The 19788-nt window shown below is 41.5% G+C and overlaps 1 protein-coding gene across 2 annotated transcripts in view; it reads left to right on the top strand.

The window, feature by feature from the left end:
* The window catches only part of PHF2 (PHD finger protein 2), an 81925-nt gene that overhangs the window by 45522 nt on the left and 16615 nt on the right, over positions 1-19788 (top strand). For both annotated transcript variants that reach the window (XM_048957311.1, XM_048957312.1), the window contains exons 4-14: positions 3120-3234; positions 7443-7603; positions 10072-10213; positions 11716-11902; positions 12419-12581; positions 13490-13577; positions 14037-14143; positions 15299-15390; positions 16673-16762; positions 17994-18365; positions 19242-19361. In XM_048957311.1, the coding sequence (XP_048813268.1) occupies positions 3120-3234; positions 7443-7603; positions 10072-10213; positions 11716-11902; positions 12419-12581; positions 13490-13577; positions 14037-14143; positions 15299-15390; positions 16673-16762; positions 17994-18365; positions 19242-19361 (1637 nt within the window). The remainder of the gene's footprint in view (positions 1-3119; positions 3235-7442; positions 7604-10071; positions 10214-11715; positions 11903-12418; positions 12582-13489; positions 13578-14036; positions 14144-15298; positions 15391-16672; positions 16763-17993; positions 18366-19241; positions 19362-19788) is intronic.

Genomic DNA, 19788 nt, shown 5'->3' with positions numbered 1-19788 from the left:
CAATCACACTGTACAGAATGGAGAAGGTGGTTGTAGAACACTGCTGCTAGTTACAGCCTATCAGTGTGGTAGAAGTGCAGAACGTGATGGCATTCTCCAGCACATCAATGCAAGTTTGTTTTCTCCCTGCAAAGACACTAAGGAAAGTTAGATGATGTACAGGACCAACCATCAAAGTAGCAGTGTGTGAGGATTTCGGGAACATTTAAGCATTAGTTATTGATTGCCTTACCTTCTGTTTTAGTGTAAGATCACAGGATCCTCAAGCTGCGTAGCAGTTTCCACCATTAACTAATGGAATCATGGATTCTGCTGAGAAAAACACCCTATTATCCTGTAGCCACCTCTTGCGGAGTGCAATAGGCTAGAAAAGTCGAAAGACCAATTACATGACAGCAGGAACAGCTTGACTTAATGCATTCATTCTGGCAGGCATTTGTATGCAGTACATCCTGCTCTGCAGCGCTTGGGCTCTGCTGGGACTGCTGTGGGATGATCAGTTTCATTTGTTTATTAGCTGTTACAATATATGTTTAAACTAGTTATCTAGCAGTATCAGTTTTGTAATAAATAAGTGTTGTGCCAGAGCCGTAGTTCACTGGTAGGATTTAATTACTGCAAGATTAGCAGAGGGAAACACAGACACCAATTGTCTGTTATGCAACTTGTCTGGATTTAAAAATATATGTGTATTTCTGGAACATGCATTCCTCAATATATGTTTTCCAGATGTCAAATTTAAAAATCGTTTTCCTCCTCTTACATTTTTCCACTTTGCCAATGTGGCTTAGTGGCTACTATTTCAGAAAATTGCTTCCTGTCATATGACATTTTAAGCCAGTTCAGTTTAATGAAATCTGTAGGGTCTTTTCTTTGAGAAAAATTATACGTGTTCACAGAAATGGTTCTGACATCAATTAAATAAGATATAAGTGCTTTGTTAAGGCTTGACTTATTTCGTAGCACGGTCTGAGATGTTTGGCTCGATTGCTGTCTGATTTGCAGCAGTGACAATCAGATACATGATTTGGAATCAGTGAAGTTAATGCACGTGAGTGGAGTGTCTTCAAGTAGTTAAAGCCTCCCGTGTATATCAATAGCAAACCATGAGGGTGCTTTCAGGTATCCCTTCACAAATACAGTTGAAAAAATGTACCTCTGAAGCCTGGAATTATACATTTTGAGGCCATAGAAATGCATTCTCTCTTTCCTCAGAGGCGCTTTCTGTAGGAGCAGGGGTTCATGCTTTCCAAAGGTCAAATTTAGATCAGAAAGTTCTGCAGAAAAATAAATCTGTAATCATTTAAAAAAAAAAAAAAAAAAAGCGCCCTTTCAGGCCAGAGCTCGTATTTGTAGCACATGTTAATGGCCTTTAATCCTTACTGAGGTCTTCGTGGTGCAGATGAAACGTAAAGAGAAGGGCTGAAAACGGGCCAAGCGCCGATGTTTGAAGCTGTGGGATGGCCTCCAGTCAGCGGCTCGCTGCAATCCATGGCTTTGGGTGCTGGCTGCTGGTGCTGTGCTGGAGGTGGATCCCAGCAGCACCAGAGGAAAGGCTCCCTGGTGCTCTGAGGGGAGTTGCAGTGTATTTCTCTACAGGGCCGATTTGCTGCTGTTATTTCTCAGTGTTCCATGCTATCTGAGACATAATAAAAGAACATGCTGCTAATTTTCCATGTGACAAGCAGCACCTGTTTCACTGGGACTTGTGCTAAGAGTCCCAGTGTTGAATAGATCAGGGTGAGGGGAGGGGGCCGACACGGAAAGGGACAGAAGAGGAGGAAGGTTTGGCATCCATGTAGGGCTTGCTTCCTTTGTTACCAGGAGCATTGAATTAATGCACTAAGCCTGAGAGTCATTAAGATAAAGAACTTGCAGCTTTAATGAATATATCCAGCTAGGCTGGAGAGCTGCATGGAACTAATAAAACCAGCATGCTCTGTGCAAAACCCGGGGTGGATTCCTCAGAGGATGTCTTTGCTTGAGTTATCACAGGGTTGTGGTCAGGAAAACAAAGTTAGCTTTTTCCAGACCTTTTCTCTTATAGCTGCGGCCTCCAGATTCCTTTCTTAATGAAAAAGTACATAGAAATGTGTGCGTGCATGTGCAAAGCACAGAGAGAGTGCCATCCACACGTTGCTACTTTGACAGTTTGGGGGCTAGAGGTTGAGTTTCATGATATAAGACATAGGTAAAAAATAAAAGAAAGTTGTGAGGTGAAATTTCTTCCAACTGGCTTGAAATGATATATGTTTGAAACAAAACCATTTACTACAAAAATGAGCCTGCTCAAACAGACTGTGGTAGCAGGAACAGCTGAGAGAGATAGTGCTGACCAAGGTAAAACTGGACCAGTTTTACTTGCTCTGTGTTATCTGGCTGTTAAAGGCAAGGCAGAGCTGCGTAGACATCTGACTTGCTTATTTATGCTTATTTCAGCTGACCCTTTTTCCGTGAGATACTTGCCTGTCAATCACCAGCTGGGAGCATAGTTAAGGGGCCTTCCATCTGATGGCCTCATTTCAAAGCCCAAGCTTTCCTGGACTTTCAAAACCCAGGAAGAAGTTTGTTCTAAAAATTGCATTTGTGGTGCCCTTGCATCTTTTTTTTTTTTTCTTCTTCTTCTTTTCTTTTTTTTTCTCTTTTCCCTTTTATGTGAATGTTTGTGCAGGGCATATTTCAAAGCCCAACCAAACTGATGTCAAATCTACCACTGCTGGACAGACCTTTAGATGCAGGTAATTTATAACAAATCAATTCATAATGACATAGTGACAGAGCAGAAAAGTGGCTTTCCAAGGGCTTTTGGTGTATATGACAAGTACAAAATGTCCAGAGCCTGTGTTTGCATGAAGCCTGTGGTAGCTGTGCAGTTCAGCAATTATCCGTCTGGTTGCCCTTATGTTACAGAACGAGCACTGTTCAGTATGTAATGGATCTTCAGGCTACAGTATAGCTGTTTAATGGGGAATTGAGAGTAGTATTAAAGTTGGCACTGCACCATAGTAGGGACTCCCTCTTTTCTGCTCTCCTAAGAAATGCTGTGATGTGTCATTCCTTCAAATGTCCTCATTTTCTTCTACTTAGCATTTGGTACTGTCCAAATCACTCTTTTTCAGTGAAAAAGAAAAGAAATTGGCATAAACACGACACTGGGCAGAGTACAGAGGTCAAGCCTGTACAGAATGGAAGCCAAATCTTTATAAAGGAGCTTCGAAGTCGTACCTTTCCAAGGTAAGTTGTTCGGTGGTGTAACTAAGCAGTGTTCTGGTGGAAAAGCAGATACAGCCCATTTCATATGAAGCTGGCCATGATTCTCCCCAGAAGCAGTAGGTGGTACAGGGAGATGATGTTTGAGTGAACTGTTCTATTATGGATGTCCCAGGCTCTCTCCTTTTCCATTTCTGCAGCAGCGTTAAAATCTACTGTTGGTTGAGTCCAGCTCCTGCAGATTTCAGTAGATGCTAGTACTTGTGGAGACAAGAACAAGAATTGTTTGGCCCCTACAACATAAGCTTGAATAAGAGACTAAGAAATTTGTTGCACAGAATTCTCAAAAATACTGATGGTTTTGCTGAAGTCTCTCTGCTTCTTGAAAAGAAGAACAATGACATCCTCAGTTGCTACAGTGATAAAGACTCCCTTATTTAGGGTAATGAATAGTGCTAATTGTTAGGTGGTGTGTTCCACACTTTATCAGGCTGTTCCACAGCCATTTGTAAGAGTGATGATTTTCCTCTCATTCTTGAATGTAGGCTTTAGCCAAGTAAATTCTCAATTATTAATGACTGAGTATTTTAGAAGTATCTGCGGAGGCTGGTAAAATGTGCCTGGTAAACACACAACTTCTTTGTTTCAGAGAGGATTTAATTTCACATTTCTTTCCAGATAACAGTCACCAGGCTGGTTAAAGTGAAGGCTGAAATACCCCAGCAGAGCATTGCAGTGCTTACAGATGTATTTCACTTGATTCAGGACTCAGTAATTTTATCTGTTTGGCTATTTTTTTCAGGCCTGTTTTATTTTTGTTTTGTTTTGTTTTTAATACAGAGTGATTGGAAAGGTTGCAAAGCTGATTTCATGGAAAAAAAAAGAGAGATCAAGGTCTAGGCAGAATGATTTCAGTAATCTAGAAATGGCTGGGAAACTGTAGGTGCTGGTGGCTTCTGTTACCAAAACCTTGGGTCTGTGCACAAAATGCAAACCAGCAATGTACCCTAAGAAGGCAACGATCACAATGACAAACTCCTTCCAGAGAAGATTGGAATTCTGTTTTTTAGTGGATGTCTTCACTTCCCCAGTCACTCCAGGGAGATGTGTTCTCAGTTAATGCTTTCAGCACCTCACTGAAAGTTACACAGAGTTGTATGGGATTTCTTCTCTAATTTAAAGAAACAGGAATTTGACTCAGTATGTTGTGTTGTTCCCAAACAGTGAAAGAAGTATGGTCTTCTGTTTTTGCTTTGTTTTGTTTTTTTGTTTGCCACTTACATGGGCATAGAAGAAAATCTGTGCTGCCAGATAAGAAAATCTCTTCTGCCAAAATAGAGAGCAAGAAGAGACTGTAGTTCAGAGTCTCTGTGAGATGCAGGCCACTGGCAGTGGCACTTGTGGCATTAGCAAAGCGGCCTTGTTGAGAAATTTTCTCTTCTAAAGAAAATGAGTGAAATCTGCAGATGTTCACTACAAAACCCAGTGGCAACAATCTGATGAACTGAAAAGGGGATCTTGTTTTAAAGGCAGAAGTGTTGCTGATTCACGGAAGGCAACACCCAGCTGTAACCAGTCTGTCCCTTTGTGGAGCTCAGAGCAAAAGGAACCCTGAGGAAAGCAAACAAGAAAAAAGTTGGGTTCATGTCATTCAGCTCCTGAATTTTTAATGCCAAAATGGAACTGGGGTAGTAATAATAATAACTACGTTAATTGTTCAGGTATTGTAGCGTAGAGGTTGCTCTCCATTTTGGCACCATCATTGCTAGACATTTCTGTGGCACACACAGATGCAAATTAGACTTAAACAAGTATGTGAGATACGTATGGGCACTGTAAACTACAGAGGTTTAATGGTATATTAATATTTATGCAGACTGAGAATTAATTGAAAGACTGCAGTGCACAGGGTGCATTCAGCAGGAGAGCAGAGGAAGGACCCTATCTGGATAACACGCAGTGCCCTATGAGTTGCTGCTGCTTCTCTCACCATGCATTTCTTCAGCTTGCATGTTACACCCCTTTCCTGTGCTTATTTGATGTCTCATTGATGCCAGGCATGCTAGATGTACCTCTGCCAGCCTGTCAGATGCCAGTTTATACCCAGGAGATAACTGGGTTCCATGAATGTGCCCTGCAGCTGTCCGGAAGATAAATTTGATTCATCCAGTCTTACGCTTTGCTCTGTTGTTGCACACAGTTCTAGTCCGTGCTCTTTGTTTCCCAAATGCATTCCTCCTCTTCATTATCAACTCACAAGATTACCTGGAATTTAAAGAGGAGCTTAGCTGCAGTTAATTAGTATCTACTTTGTCAAGAGGTATGCTGGTTCTCTGAAGCAGGAAGCCCTCCACGAGCCTAACGTGCACTGTGTGGGCAGCAAAGAACTGTTGAGCTGTAAGAGCACATGACAAGAACCTCTTTCACCAGATGCAGCCTTCCTGTGAGGTTCTCATAAAGTTCACTTCTAGCTCTTTAACATTTCCAGCCTCAGTTCTTCGTGCTTGCATAAATATGGAGTGCTATAATCCATGCCAAGCCTCAGGACGTACCTGCCTTACGTTCCTTTTTGGGAACCGAGAATGTCAGCTGTAGTTCAGAGCTGATGCAGAAGAGGGCAGTCATGTATCAGCCTTAAGGGTTCCCCTAGGCAATGCTTTTGGGGGTAAAACGTCAATGTTTCCTTATTTCCTCTGGCCCCAGCCTGCTGGCACAGAGCTGCACCAATGTCTTCCCAGAGCCCAGCCTTGGCTTGGCTACTGAGGTGGTGCGAAGAGAGACCTGCCACATCTTTACTAGAGCACACCTCAGGCTCTTCTTCTTCATCCAGAGCGTCGTCATTTCTCACTTTGAATTCAAAATGTTTTGCTCTTGAAAAGATCTAGGAATTGGACTTTTAAATTGAATGAGGGATCGTTTGATAAACCTGCCCTTTGATTCGTCACTTTGAAGCTCTCTCAGCTGCTGGAAAATGATTTGCAGAGTATTTCCTGAACCATTTATTTGACTACTTAAAAACGATTTGCAAAGTCTTTCCCAGGCAATTTATTTGAGATTATGCAACGTTTTAAATATTGCCCTCTTTAAATTGAAATATTTAACACTAATTTCTTTGGCATTGATCACTGGTAACAAGACAGATTCCTGTAGTTAAGAAAATGGTCTCTCACCATGAGATGTTATTTCAGAAGTTTCCAGTAGTTGGTGCATTAGAGTTGAGTGAGCCGATTGCAGACGATTTTTCTGTGCTTCATGTGCTTTGTAACACACTGCCTTACGGCTTTTGTCTTACAAACCTACTTTGCATGTAAGTGAGGTTTTGCAGATAGGTGTGATCATCCACACGGTTCAGAGAGATCCAGGCTGTGAATTGCACCACTTTCCATCATGCGTAGTCACTTAAATCTACTCAAGAAGTGTACTGGATGGTGCTAAAGCATTGCTTATTGTCTCCTCAGGGCAGCTCTCAGTGACAGCTTAGAGCACCTGGTAGCCCAGTGCCACCTGGAAGACTACTGACTATCGGCTCTGCTGAGCCCAAGACCTCAGGGTTTATTGTTTCTGGTGTTGCCTCTCTCAAAGACTGTGTTTTGACTGATTCTCAGAGGTGCTTTGCATGTGGAATGCTTATTCCAGTAGGCATTTTGGTTTTTGAGAGTTCTTGAGAGAATTGTTGTCTCTAAAAAAATAAATGTGTGTATATACATATATTCGCAAATATGAGCTTGTATGCTTCATGACCAACAAATTGTTTTCTCTCTAGTTGCTGGCACTGTATGTTCTGGTGTGTCTGCATACCTTCAAGCTTCTATTTAGAGATTGCTTTTGGTAGACTTTGCATAAATGTAGCCCTTATTTGTTTGGAAAATCTAATGTTAAGAAAAGACACACATTCACATATTGCTTACTCTTCAGTAGAGCAACACAGAGTGATGTAGGAAAATCATAGCATAGCTGGCATTTGTAAAGAAGTTAAGAAGTGGGTTTCTTTTCAAAAAACACATTTTTTAGCATTTGAATAAAATAATAGAGGTCCAAGCATATTCTGGTTGTTTCAAAACAAACAGAGGCACCCAACTGAACAAAATGGGAGTTGGGAAGAAGTGGCTGCTTACTGATGATGTCAGTTTATTTTTGCCTACCCATAATTTTTCTTTCCAGTAGCACAATGCAGAAGATGCCAAGCTCTGCATGGAAGCTCCTTACCACTGAATCTATGTTTGCTTTTCTAGTGCTGAAGATATAGTAGTGAAAGTGCCAGGCAGCCAGCTAACAACAGAGTATTTGGAAGAAAATGGCTTCACAGAGCCCATCCTGGTTCCCAAGAAGGATGGCCTGGGATTATCTGTGCCTGCACCTACGTTCTACGTCAGCGATGTTGAAAACTACGTTGGTGCGTATCTGGGGCAGTGGAAATGTATCGTTAGAGCTCAGCTGCTTCCTTAAAATTGGGCCTGGTATTGGGGAAAAAAGCACCCTGCCTGGAGCTGCTCTGTATTGGCTCCGGGGCCAAGCAGCCCTGCCCAGGCAGCTCCTTGAGTTAGTGCCATGTCGTGATATGCCAAGGACTTCTTGGGAATGGGATGGGGGAGGGACCTTGGGACCATCCCTTGTGTTTGGATCAGGTTGATTGCCTCAATGAAATGAAAGCAACTTAGGAGCATTGCTGGAGGCAGGGTGGCAGCCAGCTACAGGTTAAATGACGACATATTTTGGCCTGTATTTATTTGAAGGCTTTGACACACACACACACGCACGGAGAGCAATGAAGGGGAAGTTTGGGGAGAGGGGAGTGTATGTGTGTTTTATGACCAAATTAGGAAGGAGGTTATGCTATTGTGAAATCCTGACATCACACCTTGAGCTATGCAGATTTTAAGATTCAGTATATAATGGTAACTTGTAATTAGCAATTAATTCACTTGTGTTTCTTGTCCCAGCTTGTGTACTTCAGAATAAGTCTGTGCCATACTGCACTGCACTCCATAGCACTATATTAAGAGAACAGCCATTGTGGTATCAAGAAATTGTTTCCTGGGGCCAGCCCTTAATTGATTGCTGCCATCTCACTTCTTACTGAAGGAATTACTAGACTGAAACACCCACTCTACACAGGCAGTCCATTTCAGCACTTACCACTTCATTGAGAGCTTTTTTTCACTGCTGCTGGTCATTTGCATTCATGCTGGCATCCTTCTGTCCCTAACTTGGGCAGGGTGTTGTGCTGCATCTTCCTGCAAGTCATCACATCACTCAACCTTGGAAGACATCCCGTGGCCAGCAGCCCTGAAACTGTTCTGAAATCTCTCACCTTGTCTCCATATCCTTCTTTTGCATGTGTGATCTCATCTCTTGTTCTCTCTCATTCCTTCACTCTTCTGTGTTACTGTCTCAGATCTGTGTTCCTTCCAGCCTTCTGGCAAACTGTGGTCCTTTTGGAGCCACAACTCCAGCTCTTATGTATCTGTCTATGCTTCAGGGCTCCCTTACCTCCTTATACTGAGTGCTACTTACCAGGCCATTGCTGTTCTTGACTCCCCCTGCTCCTTTTGCAATGATTGTATGCAGTGAGGTTCTGACAGTAACGGAGAATTCAAGACTCCTGCTTTTATTGTTATATATCTGTCCCATTGTTTCTACAGGAAACATATTTTCCTTGCCCGTCTGCTACGTAAGCAGATTTTCTTGCTTGACCTGGGTGCTCCTCATGCATCTGCTGGCACTCTCAGCCTCTAGCTGAAATCATCCACCCTCCCAACAGCACCATTAGTGAAGAGCTGAAGGGAAGAACAGAGGCTGTTTAATCTGAAGCTGGCACCAGATTTTAAAGTGAACAAAAGCAATACACTCCGTATATGGAGGTATAACCTCCATGGGATTGGTTGGTCTGAATGAGGTTTCACAGGCACTGTTTTTCAGTTTATTACATTGGACCCAGAATGTCTTCTAGAAACAACGTGAATGAAGTAGCAGAGGACAAAACAGCACCAATGAGATTGCCAAGTGTGTTATTACTTTACTGACGTTTTTAGGGGGAAAAAAAAAAAAAAAGTTGTTTTTTTTTTTCTCTCTAATGTGATAAAAGTTAGGAATGATGCACTGGGAAAACAAAAATATGATCAATTAAAATGGAAGGCAAAAAAAATAGAGTTGTTTTCTTGCAGAAAGGGTAGGAGAGTGTGCTTAGAAATGGGCAGTCTTCATAAAGCTGTGACTTTCTCCATGTTCCCTATGGTGTGCCCTGTGCAGAATCCCACTGATGCAGTCAGCTGCTACTGCTAGTGTTTGTGCTGGAAACTGGCATCCAACAAGGTTTGTCAAGGAAGTACACATGTATGAGCAGCTCATTCTCTGTACTAAAGCACAGAGGGGCTGGAATTTCAATAAGTAAAATAACAAAAAAGTCCATTTTTTTCATGGTACTCTTGAAAAATGTTTCAAAAATTCCTAAGTAAAATCTATACTGGAGCACGAAGGAACTTTTTACTCAATATCCTGTGCAGTAATACGTTCAATCACAAAAATGTTTACAGCATGGTGAGTAAAGCTTGCTCTGTGCATGTCCAAGTGTTTGCGTTTAATTTTCACCACACAAAAAAAGAAAGAGTAGACAGAAAATATCATTAATCCTTTAAAGAGAAAAACTACAGAAATAATTATGTCATAGGGCATGAATGCAAACGCACCCTTTCATACATATCCAATTTTGTTTTAGAAGCAAAGCAAAAAAACTTACAGAGGCTAAGAAGGTTGGAAAATAGAAAAAATGAGATGTTCATATATTCTGGAAATGTGAGCTCAGCCCCAAGCACACAGTGGGACCTGCAGGCAGTCTCCCTTCATCATTAAATTAATTTTTAGGACCGGAGAGAAGCGTTGATGTCACGGATGTCACCAAGCAGAAGGACTGCAAGATGAAGCTCAAGGAGTTTGTGGATTACTACTACAGTACCAACAGGAAGAGGGTGCTCAATGTGACCAACCTGGAGTTTTCAGACACCAGGTAACCTTCCTGTGCTGATGGCTTCCCACCGCTTTGTCCATCTGTAGCCGCTTCAGGCAAAGCGCAGAAATGAAATGCTGTAGCATGATGGAGGGAGTGATCAGAGATGGAGTGAGTGGGCCTGTGCTTGGCATGGTAGTTCAGGGTTATCTATCACCAGCTTTCCCATGTGACCCATGTCACACATGGGAGCAGATGAGTCTGAATATGAGGCTGGGGTGCTTTAGTGGTGCAGTGAAATGGTCATGGCACTGCCTATTGAACATCATCAATCCTCAGTGATAGGAAATCTACTGTTGTCCTGTTTTAAATGACATGCTTTCCACATAAGATAATTAGCTGATGGAAATTCCTAAGAGTTCAAGTCATTGCTTTGTGCTATATGTAGCTGTATTCATCAGCTGAGCTGTGACTTTATTCCATAAGCACTCGGATGCATCTACAATGTTGCTTTTGCAATTCTTGTAGCCCTAGATATTTAGAATTTATTTATTTCTATGCAGACTCTACAGGTAAAATGATGAGCACCAACAAAAACATAAAGAGTGGTTGTTTTGGGGAGCATTCCATTTTGGCAAGGAGACGTGAAATTTAAGGTGGCCTTAAAGAAGGTGGCTGGTGAATAATTACCAGCTAATTTATTTTAAGCCATTACCTCCAGCCCTGTAGTTAGCGTTTTAGCAGTGCACACCCATTTCAGCAGAGAGCATCTGTAGTAATTATAGGCTTCAAAGATTACTGGTATTTTCAGTAGAGATTTTTTAGCTTTCTGCCATTATCAGAGAATAACGGGAGGTCTTTGTTCTGCAGGGCTGCTGGGGCTGTCACTCATATGCTGCTAATTTAGACATTAACCACCAAATATTTTATTTCTTAGCATAGACAGTGACATTTTAATTGAATGCACTGCTCCATCTTTCCTTGCCGTTCTAAATGGAGCTATTGTCATCTGTATTTGACAGTGAACATAAATGACACGTGGGAGCATTTAATTTTAGTTTGAAGTGCAGATACTTCCATGGAATTTATATATTTGAGTGTCCAGCAGGGAGCTTCCACCCCCTGTAGATATTAGGCCAAATTTTGTACTATTTAAATATTAAATTTAGCCCATTTGGGGATGAATGGCTTTAATACTTGTTTATTATGGCACTACATCATTTTAGCTTTGGTTAATAATGATATAATTTATGTGATGTATTTATGGAAATAAATACGTATGCTTAATGTAAATAATTGTAGACATTTGTATAAATTACATTCATTTTACACATCTCATATATTGTATTTTAAACACCTTATCAACCCCAATTAGATTTTTTTCCTTCTTCAGAGCTTTTCATGTAATTTAACCAGTCTAACTAAAAACATAACTGTGACTTTTCAGCATCCGACCAAGATTGATTTAGTTAACGTTAACATTAATACTTAAGACTTGTGATCAGGATTGCTGCAGTCTTTGATTTAAGAGGTGTGTGATCATTTTAATTCTTCCTGTAAAGGATGTCAAGTTTTGTAGAGCCTCCAGATATAGTGAAGAAGTTGTCCTGGGTGGAAAACTATTGGCCTGACGATGCTCTTCTGGCCAAGCCAAAAGTGACCAAGTACTGCCTGATCTGCGTGAAGGACAGCTACACAGACTTCCACATAGATTCGGGAGGAGCTTCTGCCTGGTACCATGTGCTGAAGGTAGAATCAAGCTATACTTTATACGGGAAAGCCAACCTGAAGTTCTCGATCTAGTAATTTTTCCCCATGGTCCAGTTATATCCATAAGAAATAAGCACAGCCCTCAGTGCTGTTAGTGAGTGCACTCAGTAGTGCCAGTCTACAGACAGACAGAGCAGTTTGGCATGTGGAAGTTGTTTGTGTTTTCTCACTAAATTGTCTGTAAATTTCTCACTGAATGTTTGCTTGATGCCTTCTGCATACGCTTCTCCTAAGGCCTGGAAGAAGCCCCATCCTGCTTTGCAGGGTAATGGAATCTGACACTACAAACTCTTTGTGCCATCTGTCCCACAAATCTGAGCAAATGTGCTCAGCTAGTGATATAATTATTCCAGCCCTCTGTACAAAACTGACTTGTAAGTTTTACTTAAGTGGTGTAAAAATAGATGATGCCATATTTGTGTCTGCTTGTGCTTGTATCAGTGCAGCATTGCTTGATTTGGCTGCTTGTTGCTAATGTTGTATTTTCTAATTCAGGGAGAAAAAATATTTTATCTCATCAAACCAGCCTCGGCAAATATTTCTCTCTATGAACGCTGGCAATCAGCAGCAAACCACAGTGAAATGTTTTTTGCAGACCAGGTAGATAAATGTTACAAATGCACGGTTAAACAAGGACAGACACTCTTCATTCCTTCAGGTGAGCGGGCGGCTACAGGTGGGGTTTCCTCTTTGTTTTACAGCTGCTGAAACAGCACGGCCAGAGTGATGCAGGAATGTGATTTGTCACCTTTCTCTGACAAAGTATGAAGTCGAATTTCACGCGCTTAGAAAAGAGATGAAAGTCAGAAGTTTTACTCTTTCAGTATTTGAGCAACAGAATATTTGTATTTTTATCTTGAAAATACAGCTGTTGCATCCAGTGTTCTACCCTTGGTCCAGCTGGGCTCAAGCACTCTGCAGAGTCCTGGCTATCTATCCAAGTATGACATTAATGGTTTTTGTCACAGTATCTAAGGGAGAGCTCATGTTGGATTGCTTGCTGACTGTGACCCCCACAACATTTCCTGCCATTGATTCCCTTTGACACCAAAGAACTATAGGAGCCTGTGTGGTGTGAGTGTGTTTATGGTTTCATGTGAGGCTGAAGACCTGACTGACACGAATTTGTATAGGCTGCCTGATAGGCTGTTAGCTGTGCTGCCTGGAAACCTCAGCTTGGATAGGCACTACAGCAAGCTCGATGTCAGACACTGCCACAGATTTTATGGGGATGTGAAAACAACCTCTAATACTAGGTGCTGCGGCTGCTTTTGACAGTAACAAGAAAGGGCACTTGGACCACTACCCCCTTTCTCTGTCTGTTTGGTCTTGCCGCATCAGAGGTACTTAGCACCTTCTGCACCAGGCCTTTCTAGTGCAAAATGAAGGGCTCAAATGCAACTTTGTTCTGAGCACATGGGGTCCCAGTGCTGACTTGGACTGAAGAGCTGTGTTGGTATCTGGGAAGTAAGGTGCTAAGTAAATTATGGCAATTATCTGGGGAATTATTTCTTCTTTACAGTGTACCCAGTTTTAATTCTTAGCATTCTTTTCTTTCTCACCTAGGTTGGATTTATGCAACTCTTACACCTGTGGACTGCCTAGCCTTTGCTGGACATTTTCTACATAGTCTAAGTGTTGAAATGCAGATGAGGTAATCCATCTTTAAATTGTCACAATTTTCTATAATCTCTGTTTTCTCCTGAAGTGGTAATTCCAAGCCCTTTTTCTTCTATTGCATGGAAAGACATAGGAAATGGTTGGACTGATGTGGCCAGCGTGAAGGAAGAACTGTTATACTGTTGGGATTTTTCCCTTGCAGGACGCTGTTTGCTTTCTGGATAAGCACTCACCTGCTCAGCTGGGCTCTTTGCCCAGGCTAAAACAGTAAGAGCAGTCTTCACTGATGCTGGACAAATAATGACACCTAAATCACACAACTTCTTATCAGTGTTATTTTTGTATTTTGCTTTTGGTCTGATGCCAGAATGCTTGGTAGTGGCACAAAGAAAATATGAAAAATGAACTCTGGGCTGATATGAACAGCGTTTGTCACTGTCCAACATACCTGTGAGCTGCTATGCCTTTAAGATCAGTTTGCTTTGTATTGCAGGGCATATGAAGTAGAAAGACGGTTGAAAATTGTCAGTCTAACCCAGTTTCCAAACTATGAGACTGCATGTTGGTATATGGGAAAGCATCTACTAGAAACATTCAAAGGTAAAACTGCATTTCTTTGCCTGCTTTAATTGCTTAGATTTGGGGACCTGAAAATAGCTACTCATAATTTCTACTGGTATGCCACAGTCAATCTTGTTCATATCTGATGACCTGATTCTCACGTACCAGCTGAATGCAGGTCTGGTCTGGCTGTCATCTGAATCAGCCTGGCACCTTACTCTAAGAAGGACCTTACCTGTCTCTCCTACCTATGCTGAAGAAAAGATTTCACCTTCTTTATAAAACAGATTTAAGTTCTTTCAGAGGCAAATAATATTGTAACCAGCCACCTGGGCTGGTGTAAGTTGAGAATTCATTCCCTGACTTAACATAAAGAGCTTCATGCTATGTCAGCTCAAAGCACGCTGAATAGCACTTCTGCCGTAATTCTGCTGATTCTGGTGGAAATACATGGGCAAGTCAGAAGTAATGGCCCAAATGAAACATCATTGATAGAGCCAGCAGGAACACTGAGAAGTTTTCTGTGAAATTCAAGATCATCTAATTCAAATTCCTTCAGAATTGATCCAGACATCCATGTGTGTTCTTTACAAAAATTTACAATTCTGCTTTGCTCTTTGACTCTATTTCTTACGATTGAGTATACGGACACTCAGTGGGTATTTTATAGCAAGTAAAATGTGTCTAATTAATAAGCAATGGAGGAGTCCCTCTGAGTATTGCCTAGAAGGGAGCGATAGTCACTTTTGTGGCTGACTGTAAACAAAAAAGGTACTGTGCAGAAAAGCTTAGGCAAATCTGTATTCATGAAGAATGCTTTGCCTGGTATGGCTTTGTTTCCACATATCAGTACTTGCTGTTTCAGGAGAATGAAAGAACTTCTCTTGTTAGCTTTGTATTCCCACAGCCTAGGATGTATGAGCATGGGAGCTAGCTTGAGTATGCAACCAAGAAATGAACCGAAAGGACTGCCAGTGTAAACATAGCTTACAGGAACACACTGTAGGAAGTCAGGGTTGGATTTATGGCACAATAAATACGCTCTTTATTCACCATCAAGTCCTAATAGGGATTTGCTTGTGGTGGCCAAGTTTTAAAAAGTTAAGTTTCAGAGTTAAACTTTCTAGAAAAAGAGAATTTGTGCAGAAAGGCTTCAGTTCTCATTGTTTGAATGGCACTGTTTTTTCCACTTAGGTTTGCACAAAGCTGGGCAACAACCTCCCGCTCATTTACTCCAAGGAGCGAAAATCCTCAATGGTGCTTTCAGGTCGTGGACTAAAAAACAGGTAGGAGAAGACCCTGTGTTAGTATTGTGTTCCTTGTGTTTGTCAGTCACTGGCACAGGGAGCAAATGATAAAACATAGTCATAGCAAAGCAGCTAGTTTTGGAAGCCCAAAGAGGGACCAGGAGAGCAGAAGAGTGTGACAGCAGGAATTCCTTGGTGCTATGTGATGAGTCAGCAAGTAAAAAAAAAAAAGGGACACTGGGGTCTAAAAAAATGTCAGTTTTGCTTATGATCAACAAGATACTGAATGAATGTTCTTCATAGCTCTGAGCATTTTCACATGCCAAATCTTTAAGTAAAGGCTGTGTATGCGAGCAAGGCCTAGAACAACACCTGCATTTTTGTGTGCACAAGGTGCTCAGTTCCTGCAAATCAACACATCAATTAAGCCAGGAAATACATATTGCCTAGAGAGATGGCTTAAAGAGATTTTCAGCCCAAATCTCCCTCTGCGGTCATTTCAGCAGCGTTGTTCTTGTGTATGTTGCTCCTAGAGTTCTGGGGAATTAACTGCAGGAGGCAGGCCACTCAATCATAACACACGGGCGGGGGAACTAGCAGCTTTAGGATTTTCAGACTCTTTCAGAAGGAGTGAGCAGCTGAGTACACAGTGTAGCAAATACAGCTTAGGTCACTTACGTGACTGTCCCATATTTAAGTGTAGCCAGGGACTTTGCTGTCTGTACAGCAATAAGAGAGTGCTTGAGCCCCAGTTCTGAATTGCTGCTGGTTTCCTGTAGCAGGGCTGGCCAGTGTGGAAGCTCTCTTCTTCATCTCACCCTGTTTGTTTTTCCACTTGCCTCACAGATGTGAAGCAGTGAGCAAAAGAAGTCGGGCTGTGTTGGCAAGTAGGCAAAGCTGAACTTAGAACACTGTAACATAGCACATGAATGAAACTAGCTCCCAAGCTACTTTGCTGGCAAGGTGTGTGCCTGTTGAGTGCAATGAAGTCGTCATTCTGAGACAGTCTCTCCTTGTAGGTGTAGAAAAGGAGTCTCTCTCAGAATCTCATATAAGAGGGTAAGCAAACTGATGTTACAGTTGTGAACATGCAGTAATATGTGAAAAAGACTGCTGACTTCGTCAATAGCTGTCCTGAGGGAACAGCAAAAACACCCAGAAGGGGAAATAAAGTATATATGAGTGTTTTTCCATATTATACGTGTAGTCAGTATTGATTTCAGTATTTAGGAAAAAATAGTAAGGTGTCCTTGATGAGTTTTACTATATTATTGCAAAAAAACATGCACAGAAACATCAGTCTGGCTTTGTTCTGATTTAGGCTTTAGCAGAGCATGAAGATGAACTACCTGAAAACTTCAAACCAGCACAGCTTATCAAGGACCTTGCCAAAGAAATAAGATTAAGTGAGGTTTGTGTTCTTTTCATCATATTAGCAGTGTTATATGTTTTTCAATAACATAGATTGTAAAACCGAGGACTTTAATCTTTTTTTCCCCATTCTGCTCATTGAAAGAATTCATAAGAGGCTTAAGCAGTAGGGTTACTGCTCAGGACTCTTGTCTGTGGCTAACTGGCCACATGTTTTGGATGCCTGTTTGCTTTCTCCATGACTTCGTGCTGTGCATGCCTGCCCTGTGTCTTCTCCTCTGTGTTCTTCTAGCTGGACTGACCACGCTGTCCTCTTCATCTTTTTTTTTTTCCTTTCTCTTTATCTGCTTTCTACCCCAAAACACAGTAGAACTCAAAGAATGCTGTTGCTGTCCTCTAATTGTGCTCAATATATGGTATGACCTTATGTTCATTGGTCTTACCTGTGACATTCTCTGAGCTAGGGACAGTCAGCCACTCTGTGTGTTGTCCCAGTAGGAGGCCTTGCTCTTGGCTGGTTTCTAGGCAGAGTTATTATATTAAACATGAAGATTATTTTTAAAATAAACTCACAAAACCACAGAGGTTGTGTGGAGCTGTTGTCCAGTAAGTCTGGTGTCTCGTTCCGCCTAGTGGGGCTGTGTGACAGTGCAGGGGGACAATAGCTAGCTCCTTTGTGTTTTGAGAAGGTTCTGTGTTGCATTCCACTACTTAACTATATCCAAAGACCTCAGCATTGAAATCTATCTTATCCTCTTTGATGTAGCATGTACATTTTTTGATCGTCAGAATGGCAACTGGAGCAGAAAATAATTTCTTTATAATTAGTCAGACAGTATTAATTTTAATTGGGCAGCTATTTTACTGCTTATTTTACCTGAGGGCATGAAACACGATTCTGCTACGTTTATCCCATCTGAGTTAAATTGGTTTGTGCTCAAGCTGATTAGCATTTTAAACAAAAGCCCATTCATGTTACACATTTGTCTGTACTGCCGTCCATTTAAGTGTCCTACCTGATGCAATCTGGAGAGAGTTAACTTCCACACAGTGGCACTGGAGTTTCTCCAGGTCAAAGTCATGCATGGGCAGCTGCTGGGGGAAATTAGCAGTGAGAAGAGCATCAGTGTGACACTGGGTGCTCGTGAATGTAGGTACTCCAGTTCTGAAGGGGGGATTACTGGTAGTTGTTTCCCCAAGGAAGGGAGAGTGAGAGGGAATATCCAACGCAGCACAAGTGGGTCTGAACGCCCTCCTGTTTTCTGCTACAGAACGCTTCGAAAGCCAGCAAAGCTGATACGAGTGCCAACACAAACACCGAGGAGATCTGCCCTGTGGAGAAGGAGGAGGCACCATCACCTGTCCAAGTGACACCGCCGTCCCCACCTGCAGAAAAGCTCCCTAAAAAAAAGACTCCGAAAACTGTGAAAACCCCCAAACAACTCAAGCCATCCAAACCCCCTAAGCCTCCCAAGCCTCCCAAACCACCCAAACCTCCCAAAACACCCAAAGTTAAGGGAGAAGGAAAAAAGAAAGGAAAGAAGGCAAAAGAGAGCCCACCGCCAGCCATCCCGAACCTCGACTTGCTGGAGGCGCACACAAAGGAGGCTTTGACAAAGATCGAGACGCCAAAGAAGGGAAAGGTGGGTTGGATTTTAACCCTGCCCCATTGTTGCCATGGTGGGGTTAAAGTCCCTTAGCTCTCATGAAAAATAATAATCAAGCACCAGTGTCTCTGCTGAAGTAAATGAGAGTTTTCTCTTTTTTTTTTTCTGTTTTACCTGACTGTTCAACGTGGTTTGCCTGTTTGCATGGTAGCTCATTTGATGTGAAGAAAGAAACATCTATTCAAGTTGAATCTGGCAAACTACTGTCAGATCCTTCTACAAGCTAAGAGGAGGCAAAAATTAAATGACTTTTTAGAGGTTTGGTTGTATTTTTGTGTGTTTGTTTGTTTGCCTTTTCTATAGTGGATTTCCATAATCAGTTATCAGAGACAAAGTAGGCTCATTTCTGAAACATTTTGTTTTCATGAGATTTTGTGTCAAATGAGTGAATGAAGATAAAGCAATGATTTGTGACCACTTTTGCTCGTGTTTAACAAATTTCATTTTTATACCCATTAGATGAATTTTGCTGCAATTTCAGCAATAGTGGGGATTTCATTGATGCACTCACAGAAGAATGCATTGTACACTTTGTTGTTGAGAAGAATCCATAAGGTTTTTCCTAAGTGCTTCCAAATTTCATAGCAGCTTATAAGCAGTTGCAAAACATGTTCACAGAGCAAGAGACAGGGAGATGAACATGTGTTTACACTAATCTTGTATGTTAATATATGAAGGAGAAATGCAAGTAATCTTCTGAACTCTTTGAACAGTGATATTTCATTTCAAAGAGGGATGAATCAGGAAAGAAGTTTTCATAAATATGCCATGTCTTATTCTAGATAAAAATGTATTTGTGTGACATACCAGTGCTTGATCCTCATTAAGAGTACATGCTAATTTCTTCACCAGGCCACAAAGAATGTTTTAAGTGTTCCCAATAAGGAAACACCTACTAAGCAGAATGAGGTGGAGAAGTTTGAAGTTCGAGAGCAAAACAAAAGCAAAACAGAAGCCAAATGGAAATATAAGGTAAGGTCTCATGTCTTTTTTTTTTCTTTCTGATTTTGCCACACAGAAGGGTGGAGGAATGTACATAGGTCTACCTACGCAGAGTGTGGCTATCAATTTCCAGCAGAAAATAACAAAGCAAGCATTGATAAAGGTGTGGGGCTCATTCTTCAAAAGTATGTGCTGAACTATCTGTTCTCACTCTTGGTAAGGCCAGAGAAAAGACTTTTAATAGTGAGATTTTTCAGTGCAAATAAATTCCTTGGAAGAGAATTGTCTTTTCATGTGGAGAAAGCTACTGGGAGTCCTGACTTCTTGACAGAGACATCCAATTGAATTTTTTTTGTGTTAGCAACTATCATGGTTAGTGTGACCAGGTCACCCAGCCAGTACAGATTAGGAAGGGATTAGGGCTAGGTTTAAAAGTCCATCAAAGATTGAATGACTT

This window comes from Lagopus muta, chromosome 11, assembly GCF_023343835.1.
Source record: "Lagopus muta isolate bLagMut1 chromosome 11, bLagMut1 primary, whole genome shotgun sequence".
Lineage (NCBI taxonomy): Eukaryota > Metazoa > Chordata > Aves > Galliformes > Phasianidae > Lagopus > Lagopus muta.
Note: the sequence above shows the minus strand (reverse complement) of the source record. Positions and strands in the feature narration are given on the sequence as shown.